This window comes from Dermochelys coriacea, chromosome 9 (assembly GCF_009764565.3).
Source record: "Dermochelys coriacea isolate rDerCor1 chromosome 9, rDerCor1.pri.v4, whole genome shotgun sequence".
NCBI classification, from domain to species: Eukaryota; Metazoa; Chordata; order Testudines; family Dermochelyidae; genus Dermochelys; species Dermochelys coriacea.
The window spans coordinates 7,817,301-7,839,103 of record NC_050076.1 but is presented as its reverse complement, the minus strand read 5'-3'; the positions used below and the strand labels follow the sequence as shown (position 1 = coordinate 7,839,103).

General features: G+C 42.1%; 1 protein-coding gene across 1 annotated transcript in view; it reads left to right on the top strand.

The window, feature by feature from the left end:
• Positions 1-21,803, top strand: part of RNPEPL1 (arginyl aminopeptidase like 1) — a 29,346-nt gene that overhangs the window by 2,116 nt on the left and 5,427 nt on the right. The window contains 6 exon segments of the mRNA XM_043492538.1: positions 9,029-9,169; positions 9,969-10,120; positions 12,377-12,493; positions 14,304-14,539; positions 19,720-19,833; positions 20,893-21,009. Coding sequence (XP_043348473.1) covers positions 9,029-9,169; positions 9,969-10,120; positions 12,377-12,493; positions 14,304-14,539; positions 19,720-19,833; positions 20,893-21,009 — 877 coding nt within the window.

The following is a 21,803-nucleotide window of genomic DNA, read 5'->3' as shown; positions in this document are numbered from 1 at the left end:
GCTGAGTTACGCCCTTAAATTGAACATCATTGTAGGCAAGTGGAGTACACTCAGACAGGTCTACACTAGAAGTGCTTTGCCAGTATAGCCATATTGGTATCTGTACTGCCAGAGCACTCCTTGCTTGTTGTGGATAGATCTTATTTTAAGCTTATTTTGCAAGTATAACTGCATCTACGCTAAGGGCTTTTGCTGGCACATGTGTTTGGTCACAAATCACACCTCATAGCACCCTTGTCTATGCCAGCGATGTCTGTAATGTGGACCCGGCCTCGGTTCCTTTCCTTTTCTGCCTCATTCAGAATGCTTCTGAGCAGGCCGGGTATCTGCTAGTAAGCCAGAATACAGTGGACTTTTGCCAAATGTTTGCAAAAATTAGGCTTTGTGTAGCCAGTTTACATTTTGGTAAACGATAGCAGGGAGCTGGAATTGTTACGCTTGCATTTAATACACAATTCAGGCATGAGTAACTACCAGCATTTTGGGAAGACGTTCTATTGGATGTCTATGGTTGTGGCAGTGTTAATTGGATTATAATACAGTATGCTCAACAGATGCACCTAGTGGTGGCCCCTGACTGGCTAATCTGCGTGGGGCAAGCAACTTTTCCCTGCAGTAAGAGAGATCTTTACAAATTTTGCTGCTCGTTTTGATTCTCTGTGACCACTTGGACCCTGAACTTTCAGTCAATACCCAGCTGATCTTGAAATTCCAAGGGATGATGGAAACAAACATATCTAAGCAACCCTTGGACTTTATTAAATTAAGTTCAATTCAGCTCTCTCTAGCTGAAAAGCACAATATCCATTTTCTTTGTATTTGGCTGTAATACGATGGTACTATGCTCACTTGGCCTGCCTGCGTCCCTTTGCAAAATGTAATAAGGTCTCAAGAGGCTTTTGGGAGACTTGCAAAACTTGTATAGTCTAATGTGATGGACGCGCTCATTTTATCTGATATGACTTACCCGTACCTATCTAGTTTTGTTTGTTTAGTATCATGTGCTGCATCTAGTGTAATTGTTTTAATTGCTGAACATTATTCAAACAGAAAATCTAAGGGGGGAAAAAACAGAAAAAATCAGTTTATGGTAAAATAATCTAGTAAACAACAAATAGTAGGTGTCACACACTTGTGAAAAGAACAGATTTCCAGGTAGAACTGATTTACCAGATTTCTCTCTCTTTTAGGTACTTATCGGGTCCTCGTTCATTACTATAGTACTTGTGCACCTCACAACCTGCACTGAGGTAGAGCAGTGCTATTATCCCCGTTGGACAGAAGGGGAATGGAGGCACAGAGAGACTAGGTGACTTGCTCAAGTTCACGCAGGTAGCCTATGTCAGAGCTGGGTATTGAACCTGGGTCTCAGATTAGCACCCTGTCCACTGACCTTCCTCTCTGTATTCCTCTTCTATAGTGCTTCACATGAAGTCTCTATAATCTTGACTGTAGAGTCTTTAGCTGGGGTGCTCTACAAACTTTTCTCATTAAGTCTCCAGCTACTGAGTCAGGAATGATGATCATCCTGGAAATGTCCCATGAAGAGCCATCTCTCTGCCTGATTTAGAGCATGCCAGAAAATAAACAGTAATGTTGCCACTTGAGAAAGTGGTTAAAATTCAGAACACAAAGAAATTATTTTCTAGTGGCTGTGATCGCTGTCTCTATCAAACCCAGATTGTCTGGTAGGCGTGTATCAGATTACCACTGCTCACCATGTCATGAAATTAGCAGTCCCTAAAATAAGGGTTCCCAGATTGAGATTTGTCATTTTGATACGATCGGATCAGATCAGTTTCATTGTCCTGCCACTGATGTTGCTTGATGCCTGATGGTATGGAAGAAAAACCTCCAGAATGCACTTGGCCAATTGCACATTTGCTGCATGTGGTAGCAGGGGGGTGAGAATGGGGATTCTCTCATGACAATGGCAGGCAATAGGGCATAAAATTACCCAATCACAAAGCATTTCTAAAGCACTGTGAACACTGGTATCTAGGTCTTATTATAGATTATAAAACTGCAAAACCCTTCAGTGGTCTAAAATTATCCAGCCACTTAAAAATTTGACTCAACCGTGGCAGTGAATTGCATATGCTATTTGCTACCTAAAGTGATAATTCCTTTTGGTCTAAATGTGCTGATATTTCAGGTGCAGTTCTGTCCTGAGAAGTGGCAGTAAAAATTGACCCCACAACTCCATATCAAATTTGCTCATCTTACAAGTAAGAAAAGAGTATCTCTGGCTGTCACCCCATGAACTATATAATAGTATATATATTCTGTCTTGGTTGTTCTTATAGAACTCCTCACTCTAGCTTCGAAGTACTGAAAAGGTAAATTAGATCTACGTGCTTGTTCTGGTAGCTGATTCCACAGTCTAGTCATCTGGACTGAGAATGTTTTATCTTTGTGCTGGATTTTGCCAGCTGCCTTATGCCATAGGCAGAATTATCTTGGGTCATGGATGGAGAAGTGGTCTCAGACATAGTTGCATCCTGAGCCAAGACTGTTGGCATTAGAAGTGCACTGAGACTTGGGTGACGATCTCTTATTTTCTCATCCTGCTTATGTGGTCCGCCTTGTTCTGCATGAGCTTCTGCTTTTACCCTTGGATACAATGTATAGCAGTAATCTAGTCTGGAGATGACAAATGCATAGATGCTGTGTCCAGACCCTCATCTGGATTCTTCAGTCCCATCATCATTGGTTTGGCCTTTCCTGGATTGAGTCCTGTTGGGATCCAGGAAGTACTGCTAAAGGACCCTCTCCCGGCCCAAGGGGAGGAACCACAGGTCCGGGATTCCAAATAATTCTGGGAGACAACTAAGGAGATAACAGGAATGGGAGCGAGGTCACAGGGTTAAACGAAGGGAACCTGACAGGCACACCGAGCCAAGAACCCTGGAGAGCGCCCATTGCTCCTCAAAGTTGTCAAGGGAGCCAGAGGGTGCCGCCCAGAGGAACTCTGCCCGGATGTGTGAACGGACTGCGGAGCGGAAATAGGTCCGACAGTCACAGAAAACCCCGTCGGTCAACCTCCTCTCCCTGGTTTTGTAGATGGCCATTTTGGCCAGGGCTAGGAGGAGGTTGACAAGGAGGTCCTGCGACTTTGTGGGGCCACGGAGAGGGGGTGCGTAGATGAACAGGTGAGGGGAAAAAGTGCAACCAAAACTGTAATAATATATCCAAGAGGAGCTGGAATAGGGGCTGCAACCTGGTGCACTCCAGATATACATGCGCCAGGGTCTCCCTCACGCCGGAAAAGGGGCAGGTGTCCAGGAGGGGAGTGAACTGTGCCAAGTACACGCCCGTGCTCACGGCTCTGTGAGGAGCTGCCAGCTGATGTCCCCGGTGGGCCTCGGGACTAGGGTGGAATATAGGTTGGCTCACAGTGGTTCCTCGCTCTCCAGAGGTGGCAGGATGTCCTGCCACCTTGTGTCAGGGCAGGACGCGAGGGTGAGGACGTGAAGGCTGTGGAGCACAAGCATATACAGATGTTTCCTTGGCGTGGTCTGGAACCGAACCGGCTGCAACTCGTGTAGCCGGCTCACGGTAAAGGGGCGGGGGCCTGATGAAAAGGTCCGGAGGGCCTGGGGTGGAGGGTGGGCGGGGAGTGCCCTCTCACAGGACCTGGTCGAGGAAAACACAAGCAGTGGGTGGCAAAGTGGCCCTCACCTCCTGAAATACGCACCGGGGAGTATGAGGTCTGGAGAGCCCCATGCACCGAGCGAGCGTCAGGGGATCCAGCCGGTCTCCCTGGTCATAGTCCAGGAGGTCTCCGACTCTGATGTGTGAGGCAGCTATTCTTCTCCTGGGGCTTTTGTCTTGCAGCCTTTTTGCTATCTTTCTGATTGCATTGACTGATTCTGTTGAAATAGTTAGTTACAAAGCCTGGTGTCCTAAGGATATTGTTGGCAGCAGAGAGTGGTCTCGCTTTTGCTTCACGATCTCAAGCCACATTGTGTTTTCTGACTTGCACATTGTCATAAATACTCTGCAAGCCAAATTATGCCTTCAGTTAACATCTGCTCCTCAGCCCCATCATGTCTGAGCGTATGCTGTCACTTGCGCGTTTTCAGTCTTATTGGCACCAGAGCAATTGAGTGGTGGGAATGTGGTGCCATTGTTATTATTGTTTTTAGTGTAGCACTACACTATAGTATAGGTGACGCTGTGTTCAGAGTGATTTGTTTTCACTCTTTATAATTGTCAATACATTAGTAAATTCCTCACAAACTTTCTTCTCTTTGCAGGCTAAATAACTGTAGATTTTGAGACTTCTCTCTCATAGAAGTCCTAACTAGACTTAAAACCATCTTCATTGCCCTTTCCTGGATCTTTTCAGTCTTTGCAAGATCTTTTTAAGATGATTTTTTGGGGGGCAGGGACTGTTTCCTCTGAGGCCCCTAGTATATTTGTGGGTGGGGTTATTAAATGTTTCAATCCAGCATAGAGGTATCAGCAGTAAGGTAGCATGAGAGGCTAGAAATATCTGATTGAAACATGGAATTGTATTGCATTCATTTATTTGGCTTTAGCTATCTCTGTTCAGCTGTCCATTATTCCTCATGCAGATCTGGCAGGAGCCAATATAGTTTTATGGTGGATGGCTCTTAAGGGACAGCTGGGAGATTAAATCTGCCTTTCACAGAGCATTCCAGTTCCTTTATGGGACTGTGTTCTGTTAGGGAATTATGATCTGTATACCACCTTCACGCTCCAGGAGCAAGCGTGTGTTAAGCACAGCACTACCCTAGTGGTATGTGGACTGCATACAGTAGTGAAGTGCGTTGAAGTGAGGGCAATTCAGCCCCAACCTTTCAGGACTAGAGATGTTCTGCAAAAAAAAAAATTTCTTTGTGCCATTCCAGGGAAAGCAAGTTCTACTTCAAATCTCCTGCTGTGACATGTCTCTGACTTGGCATTTAATATGTTGTCATCCACTATTGTTTTCTTTCCATGACGATGGGACAAGCCAGGGTTTGCATTTCAGGTTATAAAAACTGTTAGTATTTCCTCCTCCCTGTGATACAGCACACTAGTCAACCTGTGTTCAGACAGCTGACCTCTGTACCATTTCAGTTGGAGATGTCATAGTTCTTCCTACATCCCTGAGTGACACTTCACTCCCTGCTCCCCAGGTGTGGCTCTCTTTTACCCAAGTCCTCTGTATTTCAGATGGGCAGTTGAATTGCTTCCTATAGATCTGAGATTCTTGTTTCAGATGGAACAGCCCATTCCTCACTACAGGTATGAATGCCAACCCTGCCGAGAAACTGGCACACTGGTGGTTTTTCAGTGGCTTGACCAATAATAAATACAGTATCAGCTGTAGGTTTCAAAACTGCAGGAAGCCCAGCTATCTGCCTTTGGGGCACAGAGTGAATAAATATAAACACTTATCTGGTTCAGTAAAATATGAAGCTTTGTGCTGGTTGATTGAGATACAATGTCAGTGCCCCACTTCTCTTCCGTCCATGTGGAGAAGGAGAGCAAGACTGTGGGAAACCACCTTTCTTTCAGTGGAGGGTAAGGTGCCCGGACAGCAAGTGTGAAAAATTGGGCTGGGGGTGGAGGTTAATAGGAGCCTATATAAGAAAAAGACCCAAAAATTGGGACTGTCTCTATAAAATCGGGACAGCTGGTCACCCCAGTGGAGGGAATTGGGCAAAGCAGCCATACCCCTGTTTCTCTAAGGTAGGGGAGGCTGGTATTCGCACACCTGGAAATGTCTCTCAGGGGAAGCCATGACTGGGTGGTAAGGAAAGGAGCATGTGTGAAGTGGCTATGGGGAAGAGTGAGGTTTTTTCCAATCTCAGGGACAGGCAGCAACACAAGCTGGGACATGGCTGTTTGTGGGGTTAGTTGAGCCACCCCTCGTGCAGCACAGGGGGATTGATGGTGGGGTAGGTGGGATATTTTTCTGAACAGGATTGGAGTGGTCTGTTGCTGTAGGATATGTGTGATTGTAAGATGATGTTGATTTATGTAACCATATGAGATATTGCAAGGTTATACTTTTTATTGTTAACTATGTTTCAGCTAATATGTTGTACTGAGTAATGTTGTGTGTTCATGTTATAGAATATTGGAGATGGATCCTTGAAAAGGAAATAGAATTTTATAATTTATTAATTGTTTGTTTGGTTTTACCTTTGCATATATTTGTGCAAATCTAAAGTTGAGAGAGGGCTACAAGTTGGAAGGGGGTATTTAATGAATGATGAAGGGTTATGTGGCAGTGAAGAATGGACTAGATCCTTCCACAATTTTTATTTTTTTAAAGAAAATGCAATATGAATTCTTGGGCATTAAGTGGCCGCCACTGAACACGCATCCAGCTGTAGTTCTTTTTTAAATTTATTTTTTATTTGGGACTTTCCTTGGTGGTGGTGGTGGTGTTTTTTTTGTTTGTTTTGTTTTTTACTGAGCTGTTAGTATAAATCATGTTGGCGTGTAAGGCCTATAGGAGGGGAGCTCCGCTTCAACAGAGCTTATGAGGTGCACCAAAGTGGGGCATCTTTTTTGCCGACCTTAGAAGTCCATCAGAGGCATGTGTGTTTCCCCTGGTTCGGGGATATGGATAATGGAGAAGGGGAGGATTTCATTTGTGTTGTAAGTTCTTTCTTTTAGAATATTTAGAAAATGCTAAGAATTTAAACAAATTAAAAAAAATATGTAGAAAGTCCTGCTTGCTCACCCTAATTCCCTGTACTCCCCTCTATACTTCCCCAGTCTGTGCCTCCCAGGCTATGTTAGCTCAGATTCTATCCAGCACCTCTAGCAACACAGCCTGGACTTAGTAACTGGTCTGTTTACAGTATAAGTGGCCCAAAGAGACACTACTATCCCTTTATATTGTGGTTGGAACTAATTGAGTTCCCCGATGTGACTCGGTAGTATAATCCTGAGGCTAATGTGAAGCAACAGAAGAGCTTCTCTCTTTCCATACAGTTCTTAGCCTGCCTGCATGCGATGGGGGTATTCCAGGCGAGACAGAAGAAACAGGTTTTGATTGCTTTGCTGGATACTAAAGATCCCATTGCCCATTCTGTTTAAAAAAAAAAAAAAAAAAAGGCATTGCGTCGGTGTCATTGGCCAAAATTTTCTACTCTCTGAATGTGATGTGTATGCAGTGTACCCCTCTGTTTGGCTGCTGCCCATGTTTCCCCGGAGATGGCTGCATTTCAACAGTGCTGGTTTGTGGACCAGTTGATCATAGAAATGTAGGATTGGAAGGGACCTTGAAAGAGTGTCTAGTCCATCCCTCTGTGCAGGACCAAGTATACCTAGACCATCACTGATAAGTGTTTGTTCAAGCTGCTCTTAAAAACCTGTATTGACAGGGATTCCATAACCTCTCTTTGTAACCTATTCCAGTGCTTAACTATCCTAATAGTTAGAAAGTTTTTTTCTAATATCTAGTCTAAATTTCTCTTGCTGCAGATTAAGCCCATTCCTACTTGTCCTACATTCAGTGGATGTGAAAAAGAATTGACCACCTTTCTCTTTATGACAGCCCTTAACAGATTTGAAAACTATTAACAGGTCCCTTTCCATTGTCTTTTCTCAAGATTAAACATGCCCAGATTTTTAACCTTTCCTCTTAGGTCAGATTTTCTAAATCTTTTAAAATGTCGGTTGCTCTCCTCTGGTCTCTCTCCCATTTGTCCATATTTTTCTTTAAGTGCAGTGCCCAAAACTGGACACAGTATTCCAACTGAGGCCTCACCAGTGCTGAGTGGAACAATTGCTTCCCATGTCATATATGTGATATTCCTGTTAATACACCCCAGAATATTAGTTTTTTGCATCTGAATCATATTGTTGACTTGTATTCAATTTGTGATCCACTGTGAACCCTTGTCTACACTAAAGGGAAAAGTCGATCAAAGCTATGCAATTTGAGTTACGTGAATAGCGTAACTCAAATTGACATAGCTTAGATCTCCTTACTGCGGGCTCCACACCACGCAATGTCGATGGGAGACACTCTCCTGTCAACTCCCCTTACTCTTCTCGATCAGGTGGAGTACAGGAGTCAATGGGAGAGTGATCGGCGGTCGATTTAGCAGGTCTAGAATCAGTCTAGACCTGCTAAATTATCTGCTGATGCATCAATTGCCGCAGCATTGATCCTCCGGTAAGTGTAGACAAACCCTAACCGTCAGATCCTTTTCTGCAGTACTACTGCCTAGCCAGTTATTCTCCGTTTGTAGTTATGCATTTGCTTTTTCCTATCTAAGTGTAGTACTGCACTTGTCTTTGTTGAATTTCATCATGTTGATTTCAGATTTTCAGTTCTTCAGTTTATGAAGGTCATTTTGAATTCTAATCCTGTCCTCCAAAGTATTTGCAATCCTTCCCAACTTGGTGTCATCCACAAATTTTATAAGCATACCCACCACACCATTATCCTAATCATTGATAAAAATATTCAATAGTACCAGACTTAGGACAGACCCCTGCCGCACCTCACTAGACAATTTGACAGCAAACCATTGATAACTATTCTTTGAGTATGGTTTTTCAACCAGTTATGCACAATTTGTTCTTGACAATTCCATATTGGCTATTACTTATCACCCTATAATTATATTTACACTGTTTTAACCTGCTTTTGGAAGCTTGCACTACTGACCCCATATGTTCTTATTTTTTAACATTGATACTACATTTTACTCAAGGAGAGAGGTTTTTTGCAGGTTTGGCAGGAGATTACTCCACAAGAAAATCCATATTTCCTGTTGTTGAAGGGCTTGAGCTGAGTGGGGTTATAGTTTGCTGTGCACTGCGCTACATATTCAGATAGTGAAAGAAAATTACTCTGTTTGGATAGCCATGGCAAATGTATGGCGGCTGAAAATGTTGGAAGTGGAAATATGCATTACCCCAGGAGTATGAATGAAGAATCACTAACTCCCTTTGATTCTTTCAGTGTACCTGTTAATTTCAGCTCCTCTGCCCCGTGTATCAATTTTGTTCCTTTTTCTCACCTCTGCTCCATCTGACATTCCAACAGATCTGGTGGTTGGACCCAGAGCTAACTTGTGGCAAAGCCAAGCCGTTTGTCTTCACCCAGGGTCATTCAGTGTGTAATCGGTCCTTCTTTCCCTGCTTTGACACACCAGCAGTGAAGTGCACCTATTCAGCTACGGTCAAGGTAGGTAACTCCAGTGGCTATCTTGGGTAGGAACAACACAGTGCTCCAGTGACAGCTAATGAGAGAGAAGAAATGGTGATCTGGTAGCAGACATGAGACTTTGGGTCCTCCCTGAATGTAACCAGCATAGCCATTTTGGAGCAACTCCCAAGCCTTGCATTCAAATAGCCAGGGTCCTCTGGGACCATTTGTTCTGCAGTGCATATTATGAAAGAGGAATTAGATTGGGTGAAAAGAAAAGGAGTACTTGTGGCACCTTAGAGACTAACAAATTTATTAGAGCATAAGCTTGAAGTGAGCTGTAGCTCACGAAAGCTTATGCTCTAATAAATTTGTTAGTCTCTAAGGTGCCACAAGTACTCCTTTTCTTTTTGGGAATACAGACTAACACGGCTGCTACTCTGAAACCTTAGATTGGGTGGTAACTTCTAGCAATGGTTTTTGAGGGGTAACCCTTCCCAGTGATGACTAGGCAGTGCACAGTTCTGAAAAAGCTGTACCGGGTAATGTGATCTCTTGGGTGGATGGAGCCCCTTGGTATGTGAGCGCTCCTTGAACACCAATAGCCACATGTACATTCTGTAATAGGGTTAGTTGTGGTCACTTCACAGACAGCTTATCCAGATTAAAAACAAAAACAAAGATCTGACCTTACTCTGTCTCTTTCTCTCTATATAAAATGTTTTCCCATCCATTAAATTGCATCCTTCCAGGAAAAGTAAGACCTGCGAGTCTGGCCCCTTGGTCCCAATCATCTCAGCCTGTTGAGCCAGCTTAAGTAGATGTGTTGATGTTTCAGGCCCCTGCGGGTATCCAGGTGTTGATGAGTGCCACCCAAAGTACCTACTTGGAACAGGAGGGCATATACCAGTTTTATATGGAATATCCAGTTCCTGCCTACCTCGTGGCTCTGGTGGCAGGGGACCTTGTATCTGCAGATATTGGCCGCAGGTGAGATAGGCATCCAGCTGTTTCTACTTTATTCCTTGTGTCCATATAAAGCTGTGTTGGGGGGTAGGGCAATAGTGTGGGTAAGGGTTAATGCTGCATATCGTGCTACCATCTGGGAGTGAGAGCTGTGACCCTTCAGAGAGCAGGAGGTTTACTTGGGTATAAGAAATGCCACAGAATTGGACTGTGTGAGTTCTTCGGACGGTCTTTTTGTCCTGGGTTTGTACAGTGCCTACACACTGGGTTCCCGTCCAAGATGGGCTCCTAGGCACTGTGATAATATAATAACACATTATTGCTATTATTTATTTGTATTAGGGCTGTCAGTTAACTGCGATTAATCCATGCGATTAGCTCAAAACAATTAAATCCCAATTAAAAACATTAATCACAGTTTTAATCGTACAGTTAAGCAATAGAATACCAATTGAAATGTATTAAATATTTTGAATGTTTTTATACATTTTCAAATGTATTGATTTCAGTTACAACACAGAATATACAAAGTGTACAGTGCTCACTTTATATTATTTTTGATTACAAATATTTGCACTCTAAAAATGATAAAAGAAATAGCATTTTACAGTTCACCTCATACAAGTACTGAAGTGCAATCTCTTTATTGTGAAAGTACAAATTACAAATGTAGTTTTTTTGTTACATTGTTTTGTTTTGAGTGCAATTATGTAACATTTTAGAGCTTACAAGTCCGCTCAGTCCTACTTCTTGTTCAGCCAATCGCGAAGACAAACAAGTTTGTTCACATTTATGGGACATAATGCTACCCGCTTCTTATTTACGATGTCACCTGAAAGTGAGAACAGGCATTCGCATGGCAATTTTTGTAGCTGGCATTGCAAGGTATTTACATGCCAGATATGCTAAACATTTGTATGCACCTTCATGCTTTGGCTACCATTCCAGAGGACATGCTTCCATGCTGATGATGCTCATTTAAAAAAATAATGTGTTAATTAAATTTATGACTAAACTCCTTGGGGGAGGATTGTACGTCTCCTGTTCTGTTTTACCTGCGTTCTGCCATATATTTCCTGTTACAACAGTCTCGGGTGATGACCCAGCACGTGTTTGTTTTAAGAACACTTTCACTGCGGATTTGATAAAATGCAAAGAAGGTACCAATGTGAGATTTCTAAAATAGCTACAGCACTCAACCCAAGATTTAAGAATCTGAAGTGCTTTCCAAAATTTGAGAGGGATGAAGTGTGGAGCTTGCATTCAGAAGTCTTAAAGAGCAACACTCTGATGTGGAAACTACAGAACCCAAACCACCAGAAAGGAAAATCAACCTTCTGCTGGTGGCACCTGACTCAAATGAAGAGAACGAGCATGTGTCGGTCCACATTGCTTTGGATCGTTATCGAGCAGAACCTGTCATCAGCATGGATCCATATCCTCTGGAATGGTGGTTGAAGCATGAGGGGACATATGAATCTTCAGGGAATTTGGCACATAAATATCTTGTGACGCTGGCTACAACAGTGCCATGTGAACATCTGTTCTCACTTTCATGTGACATTGTAAACAAGAAGCGGGCAGCATTATCTCCTGCAAATGTGAACAAACTTGTTTGTCTGAGAGATTGGCTTAACAAGAAGTAGGACTGAGTGGACTTGTAGGCTCTAAAGTTTTACATTGTTTTATTTTTTGAATGCAGGGTTTTTTTTAACATAATTCTACATTTGTAAATTCAACTTTCATGATAACGAGAGAGCACTCCAGTACTTGCAATAGGGGAACTGAAAAATACGTTTTCTTTTGTTTTTTACAGTACAAATATTTGTAATCAAAATAAATATAAGTGAGCACTGTACACTTTGTATTCTGTGTTGTAATTGAAATCAATATATTTGAAAATGTAGAAAACATACAAAAATATTTAAATAAATGGTATTCTATTATTGTTTAACAGCGTGATTAATTTTTTTAATCATGTGACAACCCTAATTTGTATGTGTTTATTACTTGCCCTCATCTAAGCTTCCATGTTCCTTGTGATGGGTACATCTACTTGAGTCTTAATAAATTGTAAGATCTTTGGGGCAGCGACCATCTTTCCCTGTGTGTCCATGCAGTGCTTAGCACAGAAGGGCACTGATCCTGACCTGAGACCTCTGTATTCACTACTGGAATACAGATATGAAATAAGTGTGGTGGAAAGATAAGGTTTTATTTTTTTGGAGAGGGAATTAATTCTGTTTGAATTATTGACTCCAATCTTATGCTTTGTTGCAGGAGTAGGGTGTGGGCAGAACCTTGTCTGCTGCCAACAGCCATCAGCAAGCTGTCTGGCATGGTGGAGAGTTGGCTGAGTGCTGCAGAGAACCTCTATGGCCCCTACATATGGGGAAGGTGAGTTCAATAGAATTCTTCTGGATACTCATGACAGGAATATAGTAAAGCAATGTAGAAGATGGACATACATGATGGAGTTCTATCTGGCAGGCCTGATAAGCATCTCAGGAGTGTATGGTGTGGAGTTAATAATTGTCTGCAGAGTCTTGGTTCAGCAGTGGACCTGTTTTTGATGGAGGTCAATGCAGAGGATCAAACACACAAACTTGTTTTTCAGTTTAGTTTTCCAAAAGAAAATTAGAAAATCTATGCTATAAACACAGCATACATATAAAATAAAGTAATAACACATGTTATTTATTCAGTACACTTATAGAGCACGTATTGAGCAGTATATAAGTTCTGCACAATAAAATACTACAAGACATTAAAATAAAAAATGTCTGGCTAGAATTGACCTTCGGCAAAAAGCTTAAAGGATGTGGCACAAGGGCAAAGTTCAGTACCTTCCAGGAAGCTGCAGACAATCTGAGCGAACTGGGTTTAACCAGTTCTAGATGATATGCTGAGCTCTCAGTGGATTATTTTTTTTTCTTTTGTGAGCAATCAATATAATTCTTTATACCATATTTCCCAGGAGACTTTGGATTTTTCAGCTGAGTTGAGAAATTATTTTTCTAATGTTTGCTAAGTCCCACTTGACTTCATGTGTCATCCTGCAGTATTTAAACCGTTTGTGTATTTTGCTACATTATCTTCCTCTGGATTTGTGTAGCCTGTGTAATAACGTGAAGGCAGATGATAAAAGTTCCTTCTACATTTGCCACATTCATTTTTGTTAAAGTGGAAAATGTCTCTATTTCAACTTTCACAGCATTCCACTTGTGAGGGGGAGTGGTTCATGCTATGGTTAGATCATCAATCTCTGAAATTCAGAATGTCGCAAAAAGGAAGAATATGGAGGAAGGAAACTTCATTTATTCAAAACAAGAACAGCAATCCCCCAATCTCCCTCTTTTTTTTTTTTTTAATTTTTGCTTTGGAGAATCCATTTGTGTCTCATCATTTGGTATTTATACCTCGTGATCATCGGGGTGGGCAGTATTGAGGATCGGAGCTTTCTGGACACTGGGTCTTTCCTGTGGAGTGGTGAAGTCCTTTAGAGGTGCCATGGCACTTCGTTATGCAGCCTTCCTTCCTCTAGGGACTAAGCCAGAACTCTCTCCCTGTTTCCTTCATTTCAGCCCTTTCTTTTTACTTTTGTTTTATGTCCTTGGGACAATGTGGGCTTGAAGCTCACCTAGCCAAGTGTATAAGAGTCAATACTGTGCTTGGAGCCCAATCTTGCAAGGTGTGAAGAGCCTTCTGTGAGATACTAAATGCGCTCATCTCCTACTGAAGTGGGGGTTGATGGCGCTCAGCACTTTGCAGGGGTGGGCCCTATACCCCCTATAACTGATTGTTGGAGTTCAGTCTGACTTTGATTCGAAGACTTGGTACTATCAGATGAGTCTGTCAGTTTTCAGGGAATTGCTTTTGTTCTTGGAGTAAGCTATGTGCACAGGGCTTCTGTATTTCTTTGTTAAGAATAGGCAGGAGGAAAGCTTTCCTACCCACCAAAGCTGATTGCAGTGCTCTCTGATCATGGGCCAATGCTGATAACTTGGTGGGGGAGGTTGGCGGGTTGCTGCAGTCTGACCTGGAGTGCATTGACTAGAGGGCTCAAGTAATGAGTTAGGAGGTGAAATGGGGAAAACCCATTAGCCCTCAAGTAAGCTTTCCTTCAACAAAACTTCCGTGTAAGCTTGGATAAATTAAAGTAATTTGGCTCCTCTGGCTTCTCTCTTTCTGTCTCCCTCTATTTCAGGTATGATATTGTTTTTCTTCCTCCATCCTTCCCCATTGTTGCTATGGAGAACCCATGCCTGACCTTCATAATCTCTTCCATTCTGGAGAGTGACGATTTCCTCATCATCGACGTCATTCATGAGATTGCCCACAGCTGGTTTGGAAATGCAGTCACCAACGCCACGTGGGAGGAGATGTGGCTGAGCGAGGGGCTAGCCACGTATGCACAGCGCCGGATCACCACCGAGACCTATGGTATAGATGTTGCGATTGTTTTTGTTTGACATGTGTGACTGATGCTGTACTTCTCCCAGCTCATGGGAAGAGGGTTAAGGAATATTTGAGCTTTAAGTAAAATAAGAGGAAGGAGGCATACAAATATTGACTTTTAACCACTTGGAGCTGAAAATTGGGATTTTGAAGTCCTAATATAAAATATTAGTGTTGGGAGCTCCATTGTGTCATAAAACAACTAGAACATTGCTGTTAAAGTTTCTGGTTCTTTTTCTTACTGTTCGTGAGCATACTCCACAGTGGATTTGATGAGCGTAGCACCCTGAATTCTGCATCTCTTTGGTTTGATTTGCTTTGGGCCAGGGTGGATTTGATTTAAATCATGACTTAAATCGCTAGTCTGGAAGACTCGATTTAATCATGGTTTTCTACATAAAAGTGCATTCTTGTTAGTTGTTATAACCTTAATACATATTCTTCACAATTCAGAGATAGATGTGGGTTTCATTTTTAGAAGGTACACACTATACACTTTTAAACAGTGATTTATTTTGAAAACTTTTCAGATTAATTTTACAGCTATATCAGAAAACAAATGATTGGTTATTTCATTTACCAAAGGTAATTGAAGCAGATAGTTATGAAGTCATTGGGAGGTGATCTATCTCCAGTTCAACAGGTTAATCATTAATATTTGGAGGATTTTCTTGTCATGCTGTATTAGGAGGAGAACATCAGAACCAGACAGACATTTAAACTGTTTAGTTAAATAAAACAACGTTAAGTATTCTGGATTTTTTTCCTTCAACAGCAAACATATAATATTTTAACAAAACAAGCATATGTCCCTCGCTTCTCACATTTATCTCCAGACTTCTTCTCTTTGTCCAGATCTATTCCGCCCCCAACAATATTCTATTCATTGAACTTTTTGAAACTTTGCACTTTTAGAGAGAGGTAAGGGATTGACTTTGTGTACAAAAATTTGCAGAGGGACAATAGAGTTGAGGTCTGTTATTTCTCACCTCTATATATTTATTTATTTATTTTAAAACATTTTTGATGTTAACAATCATGTTACCTCTGGAGACACAAATCCACAGTTTTGAGAACTGCAAAACTAAGCATCTCTGATGGTATCTTCTAGACTGAGCACTGGGTCCCATTGGGTAGATAGAAAGATTAACCTAAATAATCTATACAGAAGCCTGTGGAACCCCCATAAGATTGGGTCCCTAATCCATGAATTATTGGAACTCATTTACAAAATGTTTCTTAAACATTACATAAATATGTCTCATACTATAGAATTGGAATTTATAATCCCTATTCAACGGTGAGATATCTTTGAGCTATAATGTATCTTAATTAAGACTATCTTGAGATTGGATTTTTGAGGGGAAAAACCTATTTAAATAAAAAAATCCGATTTTTTTTTTTTATCCACCCTGTTTTGGGCTGTTGTCACACTGGATACCATAAATCTGGTGTTCCTATTTGTGCTTCAGCCAAAGATCTCAAAGAGATTTACATGTAGTAGAAGAAATTGCTGTATTGGATCAGGCCAGCGGTCTCTCTGTTCAGTAAACTGTGCCTGACTATGGCTAGTGACAGGTGCTTCAGAGGAAAGTAAAAAAAGGTTGTAATTACTTATGGAATAATCTGCCCATGGTGAAGTTTCTTCCTAATTGTCCTCAGTCAGTGGCTGGCTAATGCCCTGAAGTATGAGGGTTTATATCCTGTAAGTTACCCTATCAAATCTAACTAACTGTGCAAAAAAATCGATATATATTTTTTTATCCTGCTAAGCCCTTGGCCTCAGTGCTATCTTGTGACAGTGAATTTCACAGGTCAATTATGTGCTGTGTGTTTAAAATAGCGTTTCATTTAATCATTTCTTAATTTGTCATCTTTCAATTAGGGATGTAAAATGTTAACTGGTTAACCGGTAAGCATTAGTCTTGCTGGTTAATCCGCCTTAACTGTTAACCCCAGCACTGGCTGGCCCGCCAGCCCTGTGCCAGCGCCAGCTGCGCTGGCTGGCAGGATGGCCCCAGCCACTTAATCGGTTAACCATTTAAATGAAATATTTTTAATTGTTTAAACGGTTGACTTTTAAAACAGTATGCACATCCCTATCTTCAATTTGACTGGCTTTCTCTTGCCCACCCTTTAGGAGAGAGGGTAAGCAGGAGTGCCCAATTTACTTTCTCTCTTCCATTCATTATTCTGTGTACCAGTATCATATCCCCTCGTATGTTTCCTCTGTAAACTAAACAATCCCTTTTTATTCAGTCTTTCCTAGCAGCCTTGCAATGCCTATAATCAATTTTGATGTCCCTTCCTGGTCTCCTATATCTTGATTTTTTTTTTTTTTGAGGTAGGGCTACCAGAATAGAGCTCTAGGAGAAGGGATGCCAGAAGTTTATAAAAAGGCATTCATTATAATATTTGTTGGTATCCTTTGGATTCCATTGTAACCTTTTGTTCCCTTGTTGGACTGCCATTGTACATTGAACAGACCACAGTAATGCTCAGGTCTCTTTCCTGGGTGGTCACAGTTACATTGGTGAAAGACAATCTGTCTGAATAGTTCAAATTATTTGTTTCCAATACCTATCTCTATCTCTGAGGGGAAGAGGAAGACCCTTGCTGGTTTCAGTCTCTTCTCTTCTCCTCTCCTTCCTTTAGAACTTGCTGTTGCAAAAAGCAGTTGTTTAGGGCGTTCAGAAACTGCTCCCCTATATGTTGTCCTGATGTGACAATTGATCATTTTATATGTGATTAATATATAAAGTCACCTGTTATTGCTGTTTCATTAGACTTAGTTGCCTCTTTGAATTCCCTCCTCACTGTTTCCCTAACATCCTTTTCCTGACCAGGAGGCCAGTAGTATAAACCTATTTGTAGTCTTGTGATTTAGGATTTGTATCCATAGTCTAGTGCAGTGTTTTTCAAACTTTTTATCTGGCGACCCAGTTGAAGAAAATTGTTGATGCCTGCGACCCAACGGAGCTGGGATGAGGGGTTTGGGGTGTGGGAGGGTCTCAGGGCTGGGGTAGAGGGTTGGGGTGCAGGAGTGCGGGCTGTGGGTTGCAGCTGGGAATGAGGGGTTCAGGGCGTGAGAGGTGGCTCAGGGCTAAGGTAAGGGGTTGGGGTGCAGGAGGGGGTCAGGGCTTTGGGCTGGAGGTGCAGGCTCTGGGGTGAGGCCAGGGATAAGGAGTTTGGGGTGCAGGAGGGGGGTCCAGGTTTGAGGGGGGGCTTAGGGCTGGGGCAGGGGATTGGGGTGTGGGGTTGGGGCACAGGCTTACCTCCGGCGGCTCCCGGACCACGCTGCACCCCGGAAGCAGCCAGTAGCAGGTCTGGCTCCTAGGTAGAGACGCACAAGTGGCTCCATGCGGCTTTCGCCCACAGGCACATCCCCCAGCAGCAGTGCTGATCAGAGCCACCGTGACCCAGTGCCTTACATTCCGCGACCCAGTACTGGGTCACGACCCGCAGTTTGAAAACCACTGCTCTAGTGTATGGTCCTCTCCACTCAAAAACTGAACCTCATTAGATTATGTGGAATCTTTTTGGTGTATAGTACAATGTCACCTGACTTCTGTGATCTAATTAATCTTTTCTGTATGGTTTGTAGTCAGGTATTACATTATTCTCTGACTTTGTCATTTCACCATGGTCTCATGTCCAGATCTCTTCCACCACAGGCATTCTAGTTCATTTAACTTGATCTTCTAGCTTCTCCCATTGCTAGACTCTTGCAGATCTTATTTTATTGCTGTACGGCTCTTTATTAAATTCCTCTGTCTGACACCCTGTTACTTCTCCAGACAGTACCTCTCATCTTAGCCCTCTTCCAGTTCAAATTATTCTTTCCAATACATGTTACCTTTCCCATCTCTATCTCTGTGGGGTAGAGGAAGATCCTTGCTGGTTTGTCTTGTTCCTCTCTCCTTTAGAACTAGCAGTTACAGCAATTTATATACTGTCTTTTTACTAGAGAGATACCTTTGTATTACTGACATCCCTAGGTCTTTGCCCAATTGGAGTGCTCCTCTACACCAATTGGGTCTTCCCTGGCTCCTAGTTGAAAAAATGGGCCCCAAATCTTATAAATTTTCTGTGCTAGCAGTTGGTTCCACTTTGATTGATGTGGAGCTCCCCCATCCCTCCTGTACTGGTTCTTCCTCCCCTCCCACCCCCCCAAGTTCCCCAGGAGTTGATGCATTTAATTCCTCCCCCCCTTCTTTACATAGGCCTTTCCAGACCTCAAAACCTGTGAAGTTGCCCCTATGTAGCTGACTCTGCAAGTGAAATTGGAAACCTTTCAGAGAAAGCTCCTGTAGAGGGCTTAAGTCATTTTCTTAATCAAAAGTTAGCTTTTAGGCCCTCTCTCCAACACCTCCCTATGTCTGTGAAGGTATAGGCGAGATCACTTCACTTGCCAAAAAATTTCAGCCGGCTGTAGGGTGAAAGCAGCAGTGCCTTAACAGCACAGAGTAATTCTGCACAGAAATTAGGGACAGGAAATGTAGAATAATTTACCTAATTTCAGCTGCAGGGGAGACAGAAGGAGATATAACTTGAATCAGAATTTGGCCAGGAGATTGTAGGTAAAGCCCTTACTGCTTCAAAAAGAGCCATAGAATCTTTAATAGCCACACTTTGTCAGAACGTCTCTCTAGATCTCCTCCGTGAGGTGGCATATCCTTCAGCAGTGTCCCAAACACGCTCAGGTGCTGATGAAGTACTGAATCATAAGAAAAGAGCCCACTACTCTACTCCCAATATCGCTTCCTGTATCACCTGGGTGTTCCTTGAAAGTTTCCCATTCAAATATTGCCCAGGTACCACTCTGCTTAGCTTGTAAAAATCTGATAAGAGCCTGCAGTGGGAAATCTAGTGTCGTTTTCATGTTGTTTAATTCCATAAGTTCCTTTTGTTTCGGACTGATACATAGCCAGAATTCAGAAATACAATGTTTCAAGTTCAGACTTGCATTGCAAATAATTTTCACTAATTGCAACGGTTTTCTATGGTTGATTTCCCTGTAAAGTACTTTCATGTGATTTTTTTTCTCCTGTTGTGACATTTGTCTTTCACTTTCCAGTAGTCTGTATCTTTTACATGCATCAGTGAGGCAGTTTTCTGCCTGGAACTGGATAGTGTGTATAATCAATCTCTCTCTCTCGGGGCAGGTGCTGCCTTCACATGCCTGGAGACCGCATTCCGTCTTGATGCCCTCCACAGACAGATGAAGCTCCTTGGGGAGGACAACCCTGTTAGCAAGCTTCAGGTTAAGTTGGAGCCAGGTATGGCTGGTCCTGGAACTGCTGGGAGTTGCTGTTGCGAGAAACAGCCCAAATATTTAAATGCCTAAATATGTACTCGGGAGTCTAAGTGTAGACACCCAGTTTTTTTAAAATCTTGGCCTATATTTTCAGTCTGTTTAATTTGAAGAACAATTTAAATATAAATGAAGGAACTTGCCTTTGGTGAGCAGCCGGTCCCCTGGCATTTTCATTCCAGCCCTGTCCTAAAAATAACCCTTTCTAAAAATATATATATTTAAATTATTTATTTTAACCTTTTCTAAACTCAGATGTTTGAATGGATTTTTTTTTCTGTTTCAAAAATAAGCATCATTGGGCAAAGACCAAATGTGGAAAATTTCTGCCCTGAAAGCTGAATACTTTTGAAAATTTGAACATGTCAAAATAAGTGGTTAAAATGCAAACGATTTGTTTTGCAACCTCTGTGAAAGTCTGCTCTATTAGATGCCCTGGTGTGCACATCTATAATAATTATATATTTATATATAGTAATGCACACACAGGGATATATGCACACATTAAAATGCATGGTTTGCTTTCCTGTTCATACAGCTTTGCAGTATTAGAGGCTGATCTGTTGTTACTCCCTCAGCTAAATTTATTTCTATACCCTGATATGTGTTTTTTTTTTCTGGTGCTGGTTTTCTGTCTTTATACTTCGTTTGTATATTTTTTGACTGTGTAAAGGGGACACAGAGCACCAGACCATAAAGTAGTCTTACAGTCTAGGTGCTACATAGAACAAAATGAAATGCACATAAGAATTTAGTGCAGGTTGAAAAATACTGAAGGTGCCAAGTGTTGGCATCTCGAGAGTCACTGACAAGGAAATTAGCAGCACTTTGTGTACGCTGAGAGATTCTGAAGGTTTGCATTGAAGAATATGGAATTGAGAAAAAGATCTGTCTCCAAAGAGAGGCCTTAGAGACTGATCTGGAATTTGAAATGGCTGAAATCATAGGGATTTTATGCTTAGTTTAGATGATGTCCCAGGCTATACAGTGCCCTACAATGCTGTTGTTTATCTTTTACTTTCAGGTGTGAATCCGAGTAATCTGATGAACCTGTTCACCTACGAGAAAGGCTACTGCTTTGTTTACTACCTGTCCCAGCTTTGCGGAGACTCCAAACACTTTGACTCCTTCCTCAGAGTTAGTGTGAATACATACTTCGTCCTGCGCACATTTCTACCTGTGTTTCTAACTGCTGTTATGTCAGGTTTTGTCACTGCAGCTAAGGCCATGTCTGTACTAGTGAGCTTACAGTGGCAGAGCTGTACCGATGCAGCTGCGCTGTGGTACAGTCGCTCATGTAGCCGCTCTATGCTGACGGGAGAGATTCGACCTAATAAAACTACCTTCTCACTACCACTTGTGTGTTGTGCACATTGTCATTCAGGGAGATGTGTTCTTCATATCCCTGGGCAACGTACCTTTTGTCAACGTAAGTGGTAGTGTAGACATGGCCTAAGTGAGGAGAGGCTAGGAGGCATTTAGGTCTGAGAGAGCAGAAGAACAATAGTGTCATCACTCTAATTCTGATGAGAAGTGTCATCGAGAGAAGTGACTCCTGGGTTATCTCCTAACTGAACGTGGACAGGCTCCTGTCCATCTCCAGCTGCAGGCTGAAAGGGTGTCCTGTGATTGCCAATGACTTAATTAACAATGCTCTGACAATCAGTATATCTTTGTAACTCGTTGTTTAGGGCTTCAGATCAATGGAAAACACTGCATGGAATCATTTAGGTATTACTGGGATTACCTTCATTTTGCTACTGAGAGTCCCTAGTTTGTTGTGGTTTTCGCATGCGTGACTAGCAAACCCAACGATCAGGACTTCCTGGATAGAGCACTTTTTATTATAGATGGGGAAGCCTTGGTATCCTGTGGCACTGTGGCATATGCTATATAAATTGAGGTCTTCTACTGCGTTGTGTTTAAAAACTGACA